The sequence below is a fragment of the Muntiacus reevesi genome, chromosome 7 (assembly GCF_963930625.1).
Source record: "Muntiacus reevesi chromosome 7, mMunRee1.1, whole genome shotgun sequence".
NCBI classification, from domain to species: domain Eukaryota; kingdom Metazoa; phylum Chordata; class Mammalia; order Artiodactyla; family Cervidae; genus Muntiacus; species Muntiacus reevesi.
The window spans coordinates 8,496,189-8,517,795 of NC_089255.1; the positions used below are offsets into that span (position 1 = coordinate 8,496,189).

Consider the following 21,607-nt stretch of genomic DNA (forward strand, 5'->3'; position numbering starts at 1 on the left):
AAAGTTAGTGAATGTTTGTCTTCCTAGGCTTGAACACTATATATTAAGAAAAGGAAAATCAAGTATCCTACTGGAAATTTATATAGCTCTGCTGGTGTGTGTTTAAATGTAACGTTTACTTCTGTAGTCTCCCCTCTGCCACACATGCCACACCACATTCTATGTTTCAGACAGGGTGAAGATTCTTCACAGGTGAGAACCTGTTCTTAGAAGTCCCTGGCTTGGAGGGGCATCGTGAAACTCATAACCTCACAATTCTTATAAATTACCAGATGATAGCACTTTGTGACATTGTGTTGTATAATGAAGCATTCAGGTTTATGCACAAAAATATTAAGCTTCAGAAAATGAAGCATCACAGGTTAAGGGTTTGGGGGTTTCTTTTTTTTCTTTTTGGTCATTGATACTGTTTTATAATATTGTTATCTTATGTATAGCAGTGGTTTTCAAAGTATGCCCTGGCATCAGTAGTGTCAACGTCGTTTGGGAACTAGTTCCAAATAAAGATTCTCAGGCCCTGTGCTCTGTTTTAGGCAGTTTTGATGTTTGACAGCTGCTGGGGCAGAGAACCCTGGAAAGGCTCCTATATCTGACTTAATTTATTATAAGCCATATCATATGAGGTATGAAGAAGTAATCAGTCATGCCCCCAGCTACTGTTGCCTAGGAGATGTTTAATGGTGCAACACGGGAAGTGCCATGCTGCTGAGCAAATGTCAAACTCCGAGAAGGAGGAGACTTCCTGCCAAAAGCCTTCTAGAATACCTCATTTCACAGCCCCAGCAGCCCAAGGGAGAGGATTAAGACATCAGAACCACAGAAGGTGCTAATGCAGGGCCCTCGGGCTGAGCTGCAGCCTGGAGGCACCTTTCACTGGTTAAGAGGGAAAATCCCAGGGCTCAAAATCTGTTCTCAGAGCAGAACTATCAGAAGATCGACTTTAGCAGTCCTGACATGAAGCAAGAAACTCATATCCCTATGTAGAGCAGACTGTAGGGAAACCCAAGGAAGTCTTGGCAAAGAGACTGTTTCCTTAGCTGCACTGGGAAAGGAAGGTCATGCTTGTGTTAGCATTGAAGACCTAAATGCTGCCATACAGTCCCTTCTCACTGTGCGTGCCTGCAGAGAGAGAGAGCAAACTCTGGTGTCTTGCCCTCTCCTTATAAGGGTACCAGTCCCATTGGATTAGGGCTCACCCTTATGACCTCATTTAACCTTAATTACCTCCCTAACAGCTCTATCTCCAAACATGGTCACACTGGGGATATGGCTTCAACATATGGATTTTGGGGAGGTGGGGGTGGGTGGGGCATAATTCAGTCCACAACAGTTCTTATCCTCTCATCCCTGGATTGCTATAGCTCCTTACTCATCCTCATTCCCAATTCCCTTCACCAGTCCTTCTTGAATATGCAACCAGATTCATCTCAGTAAATTAGTACCCTTACTGAAAAAAAACTTCAGTGATTCCCAATGACTAGAATTCCGTCAAACTCCTCAGTCTGGCATTTGGTCCCCTGGTAGTCCAAGCCCACCTTGACAGCCGAAATAAAGCTCTACTCTTTCCCACATTGCACCCCTTTTGAATAACCTACTTCATTGTTCTTCATGCACTCAGTGTGTGTGCCCACCTCTGGTCCTTTACTCACATTATTCCCTCTGGAATGGCCTCTTCTCCACTTTTTATTCAACATAGTTTTGGAAGTCCTAGTTACAGCAATCAGAAAAGAAAAATAAAAGGAATCCAGATTGGAAAAGAAGAAGTAAAACTCTCACTGTTTGCAGATGACTTGATACTATACATAGAAAACCCTAACGATACTATCAGAAAATTACTAGAGCTAATCAGTGAATTTAGCAAAGTCACAGGATACAAAATCAATACATAGAAATCACTTCCATTCCTATATACTAACAATGAAAAATCAGAGAAATTAAGGAATCAATCTCACTCACCATTGCAATAAAAAGAATAAAATGTCTAGAAATAAACCTACCTAAGGAGATGGAGAGATATTCCATGTTCCTAGATTGGAAGAATCAATATTGTGAAAATGACTATACTACCAAATACAATCTACAGATTCAATGTGGTCCCTATCAAATTACCAATGGTATTTTTCACAGAACTAGAACAAAAAATTTCACATTTAATATGGAAACACAAAAGACCCCAAATAGCCAAAGCAATCTTGAGAAAGAAGAAAGGAGCTGGAGGAATCAACCTTCCTGACTTCAGACTATACTACAAAGCTGCAGTCATCAAGAGAGTATGATACTGGCACAGAAACAGAAATATAGACCAATGGATCAATAGAAAGCCCAGAAATAAACCCATGCACCTATGGGTACCTTATTTTTGACAAAGGAGGCAAGAATATACAATGGGACAAAGATAGCCTCTTCAATAAGTGGTGCTGGGAAAACTGGACAGCTACATGTAAATGAAATTAGAACATTTCAGCTTATTCAAACACTGCCCTTTCTTCCAAGTGCCACACTCCTCAGTGACATCTTCTGCATCACTTCCACCCACAGGGATCTTTCTCTCTGGGCTTGGATTACTTTTCCAAAGCAAGTGTTAACACACATCTCTGGGTACGTGTCTGTATCTCTGATGGAACTGTCTGAGAGTGGGTACTGAGTGCTCCTCCTTTGTGTCCTTCTCAGGGCTGGCACAGTGGGGGGGGGGGGGTCAATGTTCTTTTTAAACAGTATTTATTTATTTTATTTTTGGTCATGCTGGGTCTTTGTTGCTATGCAGACCTTTCTCTAGTTGCAGTGGGCAGGGGCTGCTCTCTGGTTACAGCACACAGGCTTCTCATTGCGGGGGCTTCTCTTGTTGCCGAGCTGAGGCTCCAGGATGTGCAGGCTTCAATAGTTGCCACACATGTGCCCAGTAGTTGTGGCACATGGGCTGAATTGCCCGGAGGCATGTGGACTCTTTCCAGAGCAGGGATCCCTGTGTCCCTTGCATTGGCAGGTGGGTTCTTAACCACTGGACCACCAGGGAGGTCCCTCGGTGTTCGTACTATGTGGGTGAGTGGATGGGTAGATGAAAAGAACAATATTCCTTTGGTAAGGTTTTTCGAGAATCATATGTAAATGTCGACTCCTCTGAGCAAACGTCCATAACCTCCCCATCTCTATGACATCAGTGTATTCTGAATCCCTGTGCCAGCTTCACTACAACCAGAGAACTGTACTATCTGTTTCTCTCTCCAACTCTATAGAAACAGACTATTTCTGTCTGCCCCCCCATGCCGAGTCAGTGTCTGATACATGGTAGCCCCTCAGTAAATGAATGAAGGAGTGACTTTAGCGTCACGGGGTGTAATGGAATCTTTTGGAGTGTGGGAAAGTGTGTGTACCAGTAGAGGAGGTCCTGTTTACAAACCTGACCCCAACTTTCCTTTAAAAATAACCCATGAAGCCTTGAGACAATGTCACACTAACTTAGAAACAAGCTAATTTGCTTTATATATTGTATATCTTAAATCAAGTAGGAGTGAATTAATAATTTGTAACCTGACTTAGAATACCCAAAAAACTCGAAGTGCTATAGAAAAGTTTTCTTGAAGCCATGCAGTCTGCTATTTTTTTTTAGAAAGCCAGTGTCTTATCATTTGGCAAACACTTATTTTGCATGACAATGAATTTGTTTTCTAAATCTAGACTTTCACATGGGGACTTTCCTTAAAGGTGGTAGGACCCACATTGACTTCCACTCCATATAAGAGAAGTTTCAGGGTTTTCCATTTTCTGTCTTCTTTCTTCCCCTTCCAATCTTAGCATCCCCACCTTAGAAGACACTAAATTGTCTCATCTACTCGCTGTCTTCTAGATCCACCAAGGTGAATTCTGCCCCTGTGTCTGTCTTTGCTCACGCTATTCCCCTTGCTTGAAAAGTCCTCTGGTTGAGGTCCAACTGACACGTCTCCTTCTCTAGCAAGCCTTCCCCGGCTGTCATAACCACTGAGGAGAGTCGCCAGGACCACTCATTTTCGCTCTTATGCTTTGATGTCAACTCATGTTTTATGCTCTGTCACTTCCTATGTGTAAGTCCCATCTCCCGATTGTTCTAGAAGCTCCTTTGAGTAGGACCGTACCTTTTATGCTTGATTTTACTCCTGTGAGATGTACTTACCAGATTTTTGGAAATGAGTGTTTCACCTTTCATAATCTAACTATTTGAATGCAGGAGAACTCTGAAAATGAGTAGAAAGAAGATTCTGGAGGCCCCTTTCCAGGCCTGATCCAGCCCCTCCCTGTGGTGTTCTTGTTAATAGGAACGTCAGATCACTTTCGATAACAGGGATTCAGGGCCCAGTGCTCAGTGGATTCCATGTTGGATGATGTTAATCTAAAAAAGTCAAAAGGGCTGAATCCCTTCTCGCATTTCCTTTTGCATATTCTACAACCAGCTTGGGAAAACTATTCTGTGGGCCAAGTCTCCCAAATTTCATTTGGTCTATGGTGAGAGGTCCAAGAAGTGATATATTCACAGTTGAACATACAACTTAAAACTTATTTTTACTCCCTTAAAAGAGCTGTGAAGCCACTTGGCAGGAATATTTCACCATGAGAATCGAGCTCATGTCTTTTTTGACTCTCACTTTCTGGTAGGCTCTGTGCCTTTGCATCTCTGTGCCTCTGCTTTGCAAGTAGTTCCTTTGTAAATCAGAAAGAAATTTGTTAAAAAAAAAAACAAATTAATTTGTCTCCATCTATGTCTGATTCTTTTCGTTCTTTAATATTTTCCATCTTCTGCCTTCTGTCTGAAAGAAAAAAAAATCACTAGAAGTCTGTAAAGGAAAATATACTTAGCTAAAATATTTTTGAGGAGAGACTTGAGAAACACTTCATTCATTCATTTACATTATTTTTGTATTCAGTGAAATAGTTTTTTCAAAAAAAGAAATCTTCCGTGTTCCAGCTTATTATCTATATCACTTTACATTCACTTATGAACCTCAACAAATAGACGTTCATTTTCCATAGTTGTGATCCATCTACATATACTATATATAAATATTTAACCCATACACATGTAAATAGTGGTATTGTGACTGCTAGGATAGTTTGTTGAGCTATTCCCTAAGTGTTTGATATTTAGATTATCTCCATTTTCATTATCATAAACAGTGTTACTACATTGTGAATAAACTATTTTATTCTTTTGACTTTTCTGATGTATAATGCCAAAAGGAGGATTATGAGGTCAAACCATTCACTGACTTTTTTTTTTTTTTTCATTCACTGACTTTAAAAATAAAAAACATAGAACATAACCCTCTACTCAAGAAAAAACCCAGCCCCCTTCCATTCTGAGGTATATCAGTTAAGAGAAGAGAAAAACAGAAAAGGAAGAAATGAGAAAAAATCATTCATTCATTCAGCAAATATTTCAACAGGCACGGCACCAGGCACTGGGTAGCTCATCCATCAGTGAAAAAGAAACCAAAAAGTCTCTGCTCGCTCTAGTAGCACTCCAGTCTAGTGGGAGAAGAGAGACAATAAATATAATAAGGGCGCTAATTACAGAATCAGTTGAAAAGTGATAAATGCTATGAAAAGAGGGGAAATAGACCAGGCGGAGTGGAATCAGGAGTGATGGGGGGACATGGAGGGGTGATTCTAAATGAGTTGTTGAGAAAACAGCATTTGAGCAGAGATTTAAGAAAAGAGAGGAAGTTAGCCCTGTTCTTTGGATGAAGAGCGTGACAGGAAGGGCTCCTGGCTGATACTGTGAGTTCTCTTGGGCAAACAGCAGGGAGGTCATGTGGCTGGGGCAGAGAGACTGAGCCGGCGCAGGAAGGCAGGGCAGGGGCCACAGCAGATGGGGTGCTGCGGGCTCTTGTAAGGATGTCAGTTGTTTTTATCTGATTATTTTGGCTGCATTGAGTCTTCACTGCCACATGCTGCTCTCTCCAGTTGTGGTCGGTGGGGGATACGCTCTAGTTGTTACGCACCGGCTGCTCATTGCAGCTGCTTCTCTTGGTGCAGAGAACCAGCTCTGGAGCCCGGGGTTAGTACTTGTGGCGCATGGGCTGGGATCTTTCTGGACCAGGCATTGAACCCATATCCCTTGCACTGGCGGTGGATTCTTAACCAAAGGACCACAGGGCAGTCCCAGGACTTCAGTTCTTACTCCAGTCCCCAAAGAAGGCTGTGGAAAGCCTACACTGGACTCACTTTCTTTGAAAGGGCAAATGCTGGACTTACCCTTGACCCCTGACTCCAGGTCTCTGGGGTGGGATCCTGAAGCTGTTGTGTTTCTGACAGGGTCCTCAGGGTGATTCTGATGTGCAGGGAGGTTGAAGACCACTCCTTCAGCTCAAAAATTCCACTGTTCTAAATTAAAAACAATTTAATAAAAGAAAGTAGAGATTGCACTGCATTCCCAAAGGTTGGTGATTTAGAGATGCTGGAGATGATGTAGGAAATGGAGGCCCCGAGGTTAAGTGACTTGCCTGAGGTTACACAGCTGGAAGCGGCAGCTCTGCTTCCAGGTCTGCCCTTCTCTCTCTGAGATCAAGGAACCTTCCACTGTGCCCGGCTACCTAATAAACTGTGTCATTTCACTTATCAGGTGGTTAGATTTCCAATAAGCTCCGCCATTAAGAATATAGTTTGAATTCAGAGCTCCATAAGGTTGATTGGTTGATTAAATGTTTGATTATCTAAAGATTAATCCAAAACGGCTATTGTTTTAACCTTTATGAAGAGTCACTCAAAATGTATCAATCACATTCTTTTCTCCTTTAGAGGAATTCTAGGAGAGTTATACCAATCTCGACTGGTAAGGGGCCTTAATTGTTCAGGGTCTTGCAGTGCTTCTGGGTCATAATTCTGAAACCAGCTGTATCTGGTATGAGTATAAAACATAAAAGCCGACCTTGTGTGTTACGTTCAGCTGACCTTGGACATTTCTGAGTTTCTGAAGAAATTTCTGATTTGGTTTGCTTTTTGATTTCTTTCTTGGACATTGGTTGTAGCTAAATTTTTAAACTTAATTCAATTTTTAAAATAATGTTGGCTTTTCTGGCCTTATTCTGTAACTTGAGCCTAAATTTTATCTGCAGTGTCTGAACTTGTAGACTTTGCTGTGATCCTGGAATGCGTTGAAATTGTGACATGGGAATTGGTCCAGAAATCACTTACAGGAGCAAGAACTCGGGCCTGAGCTTAGCTGGGGAATGATTTCAGCTAAAGCATTTCTCCTCCACGCGCACATTTCTGCATGTTTCAGTGACCAGATTTGTGCCAGCGATGGGGGGAGGTTACACATTCCCACTGAGAACACTTGATGGAGATTATCGGGATACTTTATTTTTTTCCTTTCACTAAGCCAGAATTGGCAGCAGAAGCTGGGTCTGAGATTGTGTCTAAAACTATTGGCTGTTCTGGGAATGGAATGAGGAATTTATACCTAGTGCATTTCCCCATTCCCTCTTCTGTTCCTGCAGGAGATTCACATTCAGTGAAAGGCATATGAAATGATCAGTTAAGGTACTGAAGCGGCTCAGTCCTGTTCAGTAGCCACCTTGAGGTTATTTACTCTCTCAAAACTTAATCTTTTTCCTTCTATTTTTTTCTTCTTTTTGTTTTTTTTTTCTAAATTTTCTTCTGGATGACTTGTCCCTTCATGACTCAGCTCCTCATGTTCTCCACCAGAAGATTGGTTGTAACTTCTGTTTTATCATAGCCTTCTTCCTTTCAAAGCCTCAGTGAGTGGCTGGCCCATTTCTCTTCTCTGGGAGGTTTCATCATAGTAACCGCATTCCTGGAGAAAACTGAAAAAGTAGGCACGGGGCATGAGAATTAGCATGGCTCAAAGTGTCCAAAAAGACTGACCTTGATTGGTAGCTCCATGAAGGATGATGACTGAAATGGGTGTATGTAAGAGAATCAAAAAGAAGCTTTAGGAACTTAACATTGCGTCAGGGACTGGTATGGAGGCTAGCGCTTGTGTAACTTAACTTTGATGATGTTTTCCCAGATTCTGAATGGTCCCTTGGAAGTAGAACAGTTGGCAGCCATCAGGCTTAGACCTATTCAAATGAATGACTGTCCCTGCATCTCAGTGGTGACCCTTTAATGTGGTACTCTTATAGTCATGGGTAGGGACAAGGAAGCCTGGAAGGGCACTGTGGTGGAAGCGGTGTGCCAGGAGAGGAGGACTTATTCCTCCCGCCGGGGGAGTGCTGGCAGCAGGTAGCCCTCTGCTCAGCTGTCAGTCTTACCAGGGAATTGCCTCAGCGGAAGAGTCCCCTGGCCCAGGGCCACCAGGTGGCCTACAAGTGACTGCTGACCTCTGTGAGGGTATAAAGGTGTGTCCTCCTAGGACAACTGAAGCATCACCCAGCTTCAGAGTCTTCCCTGCAGGGGTGCCTGTGGCTTTTAGTGAGGCTGCATCCTAGCTCAGTTGCTCCCTCTGCTCAACCTCCACCTCCCTTCCCTACTTCCTTTTCTCCCTCCTTTCCTTCCAGATGTTGATTCCAAGCGTATGCGCTCATCAGCCTTGTGCCTGCAGAATATCAATTCAGAATCTGCTTTGGGAGGAAGCCCACCTGCACAGGAGTTTTATGAGCAATTTGCCTGTCCATTAGAAAATGTAGCACAGACTTTTTCATGTAATGAAAAAAATTTTTTAGAGACGGAGAGTTGGGAAGAGAAAGCTGAGAAGAGAAACAGAAGACTTAGATGAGGTCAGTTAAACTAAGTTAGGTTAGTTCTTTCTCCTCTGTATATCTGAATTTGAGATGTGGAGTGACACCTTGCTTCTCTGTGAAGGTTAGAAGCTGTCATTTGAAGTCTTGACCCAGTCACCCCCAAATTTGATGTGATGGGGAGAGAAAGTGAGGGAAGGACCAAAGAGATTATTTCAAGCTGGATTCTTCTTTGGGCTTTGCATTAGGACTCTGTGTTCTTGCTTTTGCATTTGACCTTATGCACTGAGTCCTTTCTTGGACCATCCGTTTCTCCTCTGTGATGCTGTGGCAGCAGACCGGAATTACTCAAAGAACAACCGAACAAACGGGTGGTGGTGCTTGGCAGCTCCAACCCAGACTGCACATCCGGGAGGATAAGCAGCCTTCTGAAGGTATTCTTGCTCCCCTCCAAGGAAGTTGTGCAAGCCTCACTGAGGGGACTGCCCAGCCTGGTGTGAGGCAGAGCAGTGGGCACTCGAGGGGTGGGGGTGGGGGACTGGATGCAGGAGAAGCCACTGTGAAAATGTAGTGACACCCAAGGAAGAGGTGAAAATTTTGGAGGAGAAAGCCCAGAACCACGCGAACAGCTTTTATTGTTCTTCCTTTGGGTCTTAGAGGAATTTGTGCATTCAAGGGCTTGGTCCTCCACCTGGTCTCTGGTCCCTTGGCGTGACCTCGGATGATGAGTGGACATCATCTGTCTGCTCTACCCTTTTGAATACTGGGTCGCCATCCAACTCAGCCTTCGGGGTACATGGGGAAGTGGGGCACTACAGAGGTAGGAAGCCTCTCAATGATCTGAGTCAACTGGTAGGCGAGCAAGTTAGATGGGTGGGCGCGGGCTGGAGGGTCCCTACGGGGCGTCATGATGTTTGGCTCAGGGATGTTACAATGTGTTCCTGAAAGGCCAGAGGCTTCTTGGGGGTGCTCCCCAGGCTACACTACCCTTCGGGGCCCGGCCCGGGGTTTCTCCCGCGAGGGGAAGAGAGGTTAGGGCGCTGGAGGTGTGGCCCCCAGGACGGGTGCAGGAGGAACGAGGCTTCTGGACAGCGGAGGGAGGGGAGGGCGCCGGGGCGTGGTGACCGCCGCCGCACCCTGGGGCCCCGGGGAGGCGGGGCGTGGGGGTGCCGAGCCCGGCGGCGAGCGCGCTGTGTCCAGCCCGCGGGAGTGCGGGGAGCGGCGGGCGGGGCCGAGGGGCGCAGTAGCGCCCCATCGGCGGCGACTGCGAAGCGGGGGCGCCGCGGAGAAAGGCGGGCGGGAGGGAAGGAGGGAGGGACGGAGGGAGGGAGACACGCGGAGTGAAAGTAGGGAACGAGGTGCGGGCGGTGCTGGGGCCGCGAGAGCCCGGCGAGGTCGAGCTGGGCGGCGGCGCGGGTCGAGCGGAGCCGAGGGCGGAGGGGCGGGCGGAGGCGTGGGGAGCGCGTTTGGGGCGCCGCGGCGGAGAGGGTGGCGGCCGCCGGTGCGCGCGGGGCGCTGTGTGTGCGCGCTCGCCCGCTCGAGGAGGAAGATGGCCCAGAAGGGAAAGTTGGGGTGACGCGCGCAGCTCCGGCAGGCTCGGCGGGGTGCCCCGCGGTGAGCCCGACGGAGTGGCGGCCAGACCGGCCGGGGGGCGCACGGTCCGGGCGCCGCCGCCGCCGCCGCCGCCGAGGCGCCCGCCCCCTCACTGCAGGTGGCCGCCGCGGCGCCGGGGCCGGGCGGCCGGGGGCGCGGGCGGGCGCGCGGGGGAGCCCGGCCGAGGGATGGGCTGCGCCCCCAGCATCCACGTCTCGCAGAGCGGCGTGATCTACTGCCGGGACTCGGACGAGTCCAACTCGCCCCGCCAGACCACCGGCGTGTCGCAGGGCCCCGCGGCCCCCCTGCACGGCCTCTTCGTCCAGACCGACGCCGCCGACGCCGTCCCCCAGAGCCGCGCGCCCGGGCCCCCAGGCGCCGCCCGCGCCCGCAGGGCCCGCGGGGAGCTGGGCAGCGGCAGCAGCGCGGGCTCCGCGGGCCCCGCGGCGACCACCTGCAGGGGCCGGAGGCGCCACTGCTGCAGCAGCGCGGAGGCCGAGACCCAGACCAGCTACACCAGCGTCAAGGTAAACGCCGGGCGCCCGCGCGCTGCCGGGGGCGGGGGCCGCCCGCCGCGTCCCGCGGGCAGGGGCTCCGGCGGAGTTTAGTGGCCTGGTTGGTTTGGGGAGATGGTCACTAAGGAGGAGTTTACTTTTCATTTGGGAGGGGAGTGATGAGGGCCCCGGAAATGGGCGCGTTAAAGACCCCTGGAGGGGTCCTGAGAGCCGATTGGGGGGGGCGGGCGGGTGGAGAAGGGAAGCAGGTGGGCTGGCCTGGTTCTCACTGAGGAGGAGAAGGCTGGACTGGGTCAGCTCTGGAGAAGGGGTGGGCACCGTTGGGGGCGTTCGGAAACGAGTTCCCTGAATGAAATCCGAGCTCCGGGCTGGATGTGCGTGGCTGGGAGGTGAACGGTGCAGACTCGGTGCCACGGTACTACAGTGCCCCCGTGTTCAGATTTTCACCTGGAGACGCCGGCCGGGTTGCATGCAGTCTCAGCCACAGGGGCCGAGTGTGGGGATCTGTGAATGGATGAGAGGGTTTCCGTTCTCTGGAGGGATGGAGGAAGGGAATGGAGGAGGAGGACCTGAGTGGAACCTGTTGTTTACGACTTCTTTGGGTTGGCTGCATGTCTGGATCATTAAAGAACCTGGCAGGGAGTTTGGAGGGTCGGCTGCGCTGCCTTGAGGGGAACTGATTTCCAATGCAAGTGCCGCTGCCTGAGGATGAAGATTCATTCTGCACATTCATCTTATCTTTCAGGAGAGTGAAATTTTGAGCCACTGGAAAACATTAAGTGGTTAAAGCAGTCACTACATATTTCTTAGTGGCAGAAGAAAAATGATGATTTTTTTTAACAGTGCCCTCCTGTGTGTTCTCAAAATACTATTAAGTCCAAGAGGTTTTTCTTTGTGTAAATCTGGCCACTGGGCCTTTCATTCTTACAGCAGAAGGATGGTGGCATATCCTACAGTACAGAGGGAGGGAACTGTGTCTCTCTGACTGTTAATGTAAGAGAATCAACAGCTTTTTACACGGTCAGTAGATTACTAGGAATCGTGTCGCTGATTAAAGGCACCATTATATCTTTACTACTTGAAAAGTTATTCAACGATTGGCCTAGTGTGAGGAGGCTTCTAGTCTTCATTGGATAAAGTCAGCTCTCAGTGGATGGATGAAGACAAGGATGACGTGTGCTGACTTCCATGACATGAAAGAGCAAATGCTTCTTTTAGTGAGCTTGCTCTAACAGCATCTGATTTTGTAACATGAAGCTTAACTGATGTTTATGTATAAGTTAGAGAGTTTCTCTGGTAATAATCGTGTGATAGATTATGATAATATAATCATTATAATACACTATTTATTGAGCACCTACTATGTACCAGGTAGAAGTTTTCTAGCTTTTGAGTGTTAACTGTTTACTGATAGAATATCCAAGAACTAGAGACCCAGATGCATGACAGTACTAGCTACTAATTGAACATTTGTTTTAAGGGAGCATGCTGAACACTAAGTTTGTTTTTTTCCCCCCACACTGGTTCACATAAAGTTATCATTAGAAGTAATTTCAGGGGATGAAAATGTTTTATTTGGTGAAGTAATTAAATTGGAATATTGCCAATAATGACTGTCCTTTTGCCTTCTTGTTGAAAAGGAAATTTGATGACATGAAGCGGTAGTTCAGAATGATGACAACTTATGAACTCTAGATACTCTTTTTCATTTGCTTAAGAGAATTTTTTGCCTTTCAGAATAGCAAGAATCCCAATTTAGTACCTGGCAACTTCAGTCATTCCATGTTTGTTCAGTAAAAGAAAGAATAATGAATGAATTCATTCTCTATGTTTTAGTACTTCTCTCAAGAGGCTACTTAGAGACCAAATGAAATAAAAATTGGAGGGGAAATAAGTCCCAATTATTAGCAGTTAGTATGAATTTGTATAAATATCATTGCTACTTGGCTGAAGTGTTAAAAAGGCTTGACCTGGATAGGAATTTAACTTACTTTGCTTTGTCAACCAGATTTCCAAACAAGAGCTTATTTCATTCCAACCCATTGCTGCAGATGTTGGACAAAACTGCTGGTTCAGTTTATTCAACACTAATTTGCACGCGTAGAACTCAGAAACTACAGATTTGATATTACATGTGAGACCAAAATGATTATTTTTACAAATCACATAGAATTACCGTCACAGAATTGGTTTAAAATATTTAACACTATCCTTTTGGGATGTGTGACTCGGTGTTATAGTATCTTTTTCAATTTTTACCTATTCCATGTTCTTTCATAGATGAGGTAATTTTATAAAGACATTACTTTCATTTCTTTTTAGAAGAATTCTTCCACCTTCCACCTTAGGAGTTTGAGACAATTGCTAGTCATGCCCCCCGCCCCCCACCACACTCACCCCTCCCTTTTCCAAAATGCTCAGGTGGAAAAGTAAAGTACCATTTGGTCTTATTTACAGTGGTGGTAGGGTTGTAATAGTTGTGTTTTTTTTTTAATTTGTTCTTTGTACATCAATTATAAACCATATCTTCATTATCTCCTTGGTCTCTGGCATTCCCCAGAGTGCAGAAATGCATGCTTGATCTCTTTCTTTTCTAGCAAGAATTCATCTCATTAGGCTTTTAGAATGATGAAGCATTATGATGTCAAACATGATATCGACAGGAACCTTCCTGAATACCTAATTTACAAAAAATGATGAGCATTAATAATTCATGTGCACTACAGTGATATCATGTGGGTTTCCAATTCTGGTAAGAAGTTAGATTTGTCTTCCAATTGCTGTAAAAAATGCAGCTTCCTAGCAGTTTATCTCCCTCTTGTTTGCCTTTTGAAAAATCATGCTCCAACAGGAGAATCCTGCAGAATGCTCACTGCTGAGACTGTGCCAGTTTTGCAATTCTTGTTCAGAAATCCTCAGAGGAGATGGTGGAACCTCTCCCTGGGAAGATCTGGGGATTCTTACAAGTTTCCTTTTTCTCATCCCAGCTGTTGTGCCTGGGGAGGATCCAGGATTAGGCAGCCAGTTGTAGAAGAGAGTCTTGATTGACAATCCAGTCACCTTGCAGTCATCTCTGATGAGGTAAACTATTTTGTGGATCAGACACGGGAGGTTCTTAGTTTCCAAGTGATTTTGTTCTAGTAGGCAGCCTTGCCAATTCCTGCATCGCCTTCCATTCATTGTGCTCGGTCATTCATTCAGTCAGTATTTGTACCAGGTTCTGCTGTTCTGTGGATTCAGGGAATATACATGAAGCCTGGTAAGCAAAACCTAATGAGGATGGTCAGCCTATTGCAAAAGGATGTGCCGAAGCCAGTGATTCATTACTTCTGTATTATCTGTGTTCCATGGCTTTCCAAATCAGTGAGGATAATCCCAAGTTGACTATCTATGAAGGGAAAATAGATAATTTTCTGACCTTGTGGTAAATAATGAGTGAGATTTTATTTACCCCTCCTTTAAATGGAGGGATAGAGCTATTTTGAAAAAAAAAAAAAAGATTTTTATTAAGTCAGTAGTCTCAAGTTTTAGTATACATCAGAATCACCTGGAAGGCTTGTTGAACTACTGACTGGTGGGTTCTACTCCCAGAGTTTCTGATTTAGGAGCTCCTGGATGGGGCCCAAGAGTTTGGATTTCTAACAAGCTTCTAGGAGAAGCTAGTTTTGCTGATCTAGGGACCACAATTTGGGAACCACTCTTTAAATGAATTAAATTGTCTGTGGGTCAGAAATTGAATTAGGTGTGGCCACCTCCAGCATAGTGTATGGCTCCACACTGTGTGTATTTGGAGTGCTAGTCACTGCCCTGCCTTCATCTTGCTGGGGTTGAGTCGCTAAGTTGTGTCTGACTCTCGCGACTCCATGGACTGTATGTAGTCCGCCAGATTCCTCTGTCCATGGGATTTCCCAGGCAAGAATACTGGAGTGGGTTGCCATTTCCTTCTCCAGGGGATTTTCTAGACCTCTGCATTGAACCCCCATCTCCTGCATTGCAGGCAGATTCTTTACCAGTGAGCCAACAGGGAAGCTTCCCTGCCTTCATCTTAGTTTACTTTCGTGATATGGGCCATCTGTCATCTCTGCCCATGAAGTCAGGCTCTGAGCCTCCAGATGTGGCTGGGAAGTCTGTGAGTGGAGAGAGGGCTGGGCCCGAGGTGCAGACTCCCCTAGGGTCCCCTGGGGCTTGTGGGTCCTGGGGTCTGGCTTTGCCGTCTCAGTCCCTCACACGCCTCTCTGCTCCGCTGGGGCTGAGTCCCGCACAGTGGGACTTTGCAAGGCAAGGGAGCAACTTAAAATGGGCTGACGTCGGCTCTTGGAGTTCTTGCTAGTCTTTTTCACCCTGCTGTGTGTGTTTAGTTTTAGTAAATCCCTAATTTATTTTCTGCCGTAGCTCATTTCATCACAACTTAGTGCCCCCTCCCTTTGTTTCAACACATGAACTATAGTCATTGAGCAAATTTTCCTGGCTTTCACTGCTTTCCTCAGTAGTTACACTCATTTCTAAGATCTATCAGATGTAAACTGGTCCCTGCTCTTTTTACAATGGCATCGTTTCTCCTGTTAGAACTGGGTGGCTGCATAGATCAGAGAGCACGCCTTCTTTTCAATATAAGTACAGTATTAATACTTCTAATACGAAGCAAAAACAGCCCTTATTTCAGGCAGTATTTATTCAGAATATTTGGTAGCTGTGTTTCCTTGGTTGCGTGTGTGTGTGTGTGTGTGTGCACGTGCGCGCTCAATCATGTCCAACTCTTTGCAGCCAGACTTCTCTGTCCATGGAATTCTCCAGGCAAGAATACTGGAGTGGGTTGTCCTTTCCTCCTCCAGGGAATCTTCCCGAGCCAGGGATGGAACCAGCATCTCTTGGGTCGGCAGGAGGATTCTTTTACCACTGAGTCCCCTGGGAAGCCCTGTTTCCTGGTTAATTCATCGTGAAAAAGTTTAATGCCTTTTCTATACTTAAGTTTTCATATCTACAAAATAAAAACAATATATGATCTGTCTACTTGTAAAGACTTTGTGACTTAAAAAGAGTAAACTTGAAAGCACTTTGTAGAATGTTTTTAAGGGTGGAGTCCTACCGTTAATGCTGCTGCTGAGGCCAATGATGATGAAGACAATGAGAAGAGTCCATGGGTCCTTCTGTAACATCTTTTCCATGAAGTTTTATGTAATATTGAAATAACTTATTTGATAAACTAAAATTAGCTAAGTAGATTTAATAAGGAAAAAGGAGATATATCCCTGGAAAAGAAAAAAGACCTGTCAGGTAATTTTCCCTTTGGACTTTGGTAAATCTGTCCTCAATCAGAAAGTAAGAGAGCAAACTGCTCCTTTTCAGCGGTGATGCTTTTCCACTAACTCCCACCCTGGTGGACACGAGGCAGGACGTGGGCTGCAGCAGAGCAGGACGTGCTGGTGAGGGCTGGGCAGCTCCCGTGGACCAGGTTATGATGGGTGAAGGCCAGGAATCAGAATGGAAGGGAGGGGGGAAGGAGTCCTGTAGCCCCAGGGGAAGAGAGAGTTTAGGGTCTGGGAAACCAGCAGGGTTGGGGGAGGAGCAGCTAAGTACTGCAGAGCCGAGTGGGCAAGTAAAATCTAAAATCCAGAGCTCAGAAAGCTAACAGGCTGTTGAACTGGGTTGAGACTTCTGGTTGGGGAAAAAAGGGAGATGCTGGTGACCAGTCAAAGGGCTATAAGTAAACCCTGCACCTAAGTGAGGCAAGACCAACCAACCAGTCCTTCCTCAGACCTGGGCAGATGGTGTCTGGACAGGAAACAGATTGTGTATCCACAAAAGTTTAAGAAAGTAATGTAACGAAGGGACTGTTACAGATGCGTTGGCAAAATGAAAGGAAATTAGCAAATGATGACGATGAAGCGCCCTAAGACTAGAGAAGGAGGGCACTGTTACCACGGAGAAGAAGGGCAGAAGGGAGCGGTTACGGGGACCTGAGAAGCCAAGCCTGTAGGATAGGGCAGCCCCCAAAGCTCTGCGCTTATGGGAAAGTGCAGTGATCGGAGGCCTGTGGCTGGGCAGGGGGATCTCCGGGAATAAATGCCTGTAAATACCCCTGTGCTGCTGTCCTCCCTTCCATTGATCTCCGGCTTGGTACCATCTTCGTCCAAACACATTTGGAAACCAGAGGACGAGGAAGTCCATTGACCGAGGTTTTCCATAACAAGGGAGAATATCTCCTGACCATATCCCAGAAGGCCTTCTGTAGCCAGTTCTAAAAGATGTCCAGCGTCATTGGAGATACCCTGGGAAGCTCAAATTGAGATGGGTAATTTTGATAATTGTTTAAAATAATGGCATTTTTAAATGGTCACAGTGTATTGTTTACTTCTCTTGTTGGATGATTAATGATATTAAAGTATATCCACTGATCTTGTGTACAGACTTCTAAGATACTGCTGAAAACATCTCTTCATCTTCAGTTCACTCTCCACCCTGACTCTGCTTAGGCATTCTCTTAGTCAGCTGGGAGGTGTGGGGAGGGCTGCTCTAACAAAATACCATAAACAGAGTGGCTTAAACAACAGACATTTCTGTTTTATTTATTTTGACAGCACTTTGTGGCTTGTGGGATCTTAGTTGCCCAACCAGGGATCGTACCTGGGTCCACATCAGTGAAATAAATAGCAGACATTTCTTTCTCCCTATTCTGGAGGCTGGGAAGGCCACGGTCAAGGTGCTTTGTGAGAGCGCTTTGCCTGGCTTCCAAGTCTCCTTGTGTCCTCACATGGCTGAGAGCAAGCAAACAGTGGTCTCTCTTCTTCCTCTTAGAAGGATGCTAATCCTGTCATGGGGATCCCACCCTCATGACAGCATCTAAACCTAATTACCTCCAAATATCATCAGAGGCAGGGCTGCAACATAGGAATTGTGGGGGTGGAGTAGGATTCAGATCTTCCCACCTTAACAGGCGTGTTTCTGTCATTTCCTCTGCTCCTTGCCCACTGACCCCTCTCCCCACAATCTCAGAGTGCAGAGGTTGGGGGTGGGGGTGAATGCACTCTAAGAAGTTGCCTAAGTAAAAACCAACCTTAGCCAAATTTATCCCATTTTTACTCAGTTTATACTTTATTGCTCTCTATACCTTCTTTCCACAGTCTCAAAACATTAATAAGTGAGTTTATAATGTGCTTATAAGCTTATATTTTCACTCAAGAATATGCATATTTAAAACATTCAAAAACATTTCAGGTGTTACCGCATGGAACTCTGCTCACTGTTGCTACAGGGCAGCCTAGATGGGAGGGCAGTTTGGGGGGAATGGATACGTGTCTGTGTATGGCTCAGTCTCTTCATCGTCCGCCTGAAACTCCCACAACATTGTTAATTGTTAATTAACAATTGTTAATACCCCAGTACAAAATAAAAAGGTTTTGTTTTTTTTTAAAGAATAAGTGTTATCCTACTATATGTATATAGATAATCCACAAGGACCTACTGTATAGCACAGGGAACTATACTCAATATTCTATAATAACCTATATGGAAAACAAATCTGAAAAATAATGGATACTTATATATATATATATATGTGACTGAATCACTACCATATACCTGAAACTAACACCCCAGTGTAAATCAGCTATTCTCCAATATAAAGCAAAAATTAAAAGTGTAAAAACATAGGTGTTACCAATGTGTTACAGTGAAAGTCTGGGTAGCTATTATGTTTTAATGGAAAACACCACTTTTTAATAAGTTGCAATATAGGTTAGTTTAGATTTTGCTGCTCCTTCTTCTCTGGTTTCTCTCTTCTCCCACTGGCAGATAAAAGCCAGTTTTTATTCAGGATTTTGCTGCTTCGTTGCATCAACTTTTTCAGCTCCTCCTTTCTGCCTCCTCTGGGACAACTCACAGAAAAATAGTTTAGGGGCCTGTGATTGGTTTAATGGAAATCAGGAGATGATTTTGCTTTTGGATAATCCATCACTGAAAGAAAGCATGTCATGGTTGTGTCTTGTTTCCAAGGTGATTCCAGTTTTCTTGTGTGGTTTGTACATTTTGCAACAAGGTGTGTAGAATAGATCTGGTAACATGAGCTATTAAATCTTGCTATTTGCAGAACTTTATAAATTGATACATTGTTTTACCCATCTATATAAAAACACTATGAGCTACAAATTACCCTTCTTATTTTACAAAGGAGGAAAACAGGGCTGCAAGAAGTACAAGGCATCATTCTAGATGGGGGCTGAAATTTAAATAGGAGATTGTCTGAATCCAACTCCGAAGTTCTTAACCACTGCTTTGCTGCCTCTCACACAGGCCTAAAGGCCCAGGCATGACTAGTGCTGGAACTGCAGTTGTTTAGAACAGAGTGGCGTGGTGGTGAGGGAGGGAAGAACAATCAGAGGGCCTAGTGGATGAGGTTTTTCCTGTTACAGACCCACGTCACCCCCTGTATTAGCTCAATCTAGAGCATTGTTTTGAAATGAGTTGAGAATGTAAAATGCATACAAAATTGGAGATGCTTTGGCAGAACACGTTGCCCATGTTACTTGGCACTTTCTAAGTATTGTACAAATACTAGCTGCTAATAACCTCATGGTTGCTATGATTTCTGTTTTGGTAATTAAAATTTTGCTGGTTTAGATTTAGATATTGTTGAAGTACATGTTCTATTGGAAAGTGTATACCACTTTCAAATAGACTGATCTGACCAATGTAGGTGACTAACTGGATTTATATATAGGCGTGTTACCCTGAGGGCTTCCTAGGTGGCTCAGTGGTAAAGAACCCACCTGCCAATGCGGGAGACGCAGGAGAGACGCAGGAGACGTGGATTTGATCCCTAGCTGGGGAAGATCCCCTGGAGGAGGGCCTGGCAACCGCCAGTGTTCTTGCCTGGAGAATCCCATGGACAGAAGAGCCTGGGGGCTGCAGTCCATGGGGGGCCAGAGAGTCAGATACCACTGAGCCCTGAGCACTGTTACCCTGAGGCTTTGGAAGCCGCTGGGTGTGGTCTCTGCCAATTGGATTTCCAAAGGAGATGACACAGGAGAATCTTGATAGTGAAAGGCCCAAGCTGGCCTTTGGGTTCCATGACTGTTGGACCTGCATAACCCTTCTGCCTTTAAAGCTGAGGGCCGTGGTGCTGTGTTGAGGTGGTCCCATGTGGAATTCTTCTTTGGTGTCACCTGAAGTTTTGGTCTATAATTGAGCTTAAAACCAGTTGGCAAAAGCTCTGTTGGTTTTTGTGTTGCAGCATTTCTGTATGATGTAGCTGTCAGATGTAGTATATTGTTGGAAATATGATGCACTGTAAATCTAACGCTGTTGCCTCCTAGAGGGGAACGTATAATGGCTAGCTACAGGGATTCAGTTGCCTGTGTGAGTCACAAAAAGGAGGGAAGACCCCAAAGTTTGGAAATTTTTATAGGAAGACTTTTTAGTAACATATCATGCAGGTTAACATGGATAAAAAGAAAAGTGCCATTTTCTGACGTCAGAACCACAAATAACATTAAAGCTCTGAACCTGAAAGGTGATGACTTCAGGGTAGATGGAGCTTTTGTCCTCCTCGGAGTTCCTGCTGAGGAAGCGCCAAGAGCAGTCCCCAAATGGAGAGGAAGGTACCGGTTTATGAAGGCTGGTGATGACCCAGCCAGTGTGGCTCATGGGGAGGAGCCCACCTGCCATGCAGGAGACATGAGAGACGCTGGTTCCATCCCTGGGTCAGGAAGGTCTTCTGGGGAAGGGAATGCACCCCACTCCAGCATTCTCGCCTGGAGAATCCCGCGGATGGAGGAGCCTGGAGGGCTACAGTTCAGAGGGTCTCAAAGAGTCGGACACAACTGACGTGTCTGAGGTACACACAATGACCCCAGAACTTAGACCTCACCCACAGTGGTCTTTGGGTCCTCTGAGGCATTTCCATTTTCAGCTTAAGAAATTGATGGAAAGTCTAAAAGCTGGGTGACTGAGGAAAGCAAAAGGCGTTCCCTTGGGTGTTGTTTCAGTAGCATCTGTAGTGCTGTGAGCTGAGCTGGAGTTAGAAGTTTCTTTTCCCCCACAGTCTGATACAGACTCTGGCTGCAACATCTCCTTTCCAGAGTTGTCTAGAGAGAGGGCTATCCGCCACAGTGATGGCCAGAGGGGGAGCAGAGCAGGGGCTCTGTCCTGTCCCTGCGCTCAGCCTCTCCGCCCGCGCCGTCAGCCACACGAGGGACCCGGCTGAGCTGCTCCCGGGGGAGGGCCCGGCGCCGCCGCCTGCAGGGGCCGCCCGGCTGTCCTGACCTTGGAGATTGCCTCTTCACCCGCCTGGGGGGAGCGTGCTCCCCACCCCTCACCTCCAGGGGCCTGGCTGGGCCTCCTGCCGGTTGTTGGTGGAGACTTTCAGGAAGGGAGAAAGAAGAGCACACCACTAAAATCAGGTCTGTGTGTCAGAGGTGAGAACATCGAAACTGAAAAAGAATCAGGAAATGCTTTGAATTAACGTGAAAGGGGGGCTTCCCAGACGGCTCCGTGGTAAAGAATTCGCCTGCCATGCAGGAGACACAGATTTGATCCCTGGATCAGGAAGATCCCCTGGAGAAGGGAATGGCAGTCCACTCCAGTATTCTTGCCTGGAGAATCCCATGGACAGAGGAGCCTGGCGGGCTACCGTCCATGAGGTCGCAAAGAATTGGACAAGACTTAGTGACTGAACAAAAACAACAATGTAAAAAGTAACCCTCTTATATGCAGATTATAAGACAAATGTACTTTCGGGAAAGGGTTTTCATATAGAAACAATGTTATACGTGGCATTTAGGTTTCTAGGTTAGCCCAGAATAAGGAGTTGGCCCATTATGTGGCTGGAGT

At 46.0% G+C, this 21,607-nt stretch overlaps 1 protein-coding gene across 7 annotated transcripts in view; it reads left to right on the plus strand.

Annotated features, from left to right (window-relative positions):
• PDE8B (phosphodiesterase 8B) overlaps positions 1-21,607 on the plus strand; it is a 252,047-nt gene that overhangs the window by 23,539 nt on the left and 206,901 nt on the right. For 2 of the 7 annotated variants that reach the window (XM_065940972.1, XM_065940974.1), the window contains exon 1: positions 10,387-10,792. The exons of the other annotated variants lie outside the window; for them this stretch is intronic. In XM_065940972.1, the coding sequence (XP_065797044.1) occupies positions 10,454-10,792 (339 nt within the window). In that variant the 5' untranslated portion in view covers positions 10,387-10,453. Of the gene's footprint in view, positions 1-10,386; positions 10,793-21,607 lie in introns of those variants that run through there. 7 annotated transcript variants of the gene reach the window in all.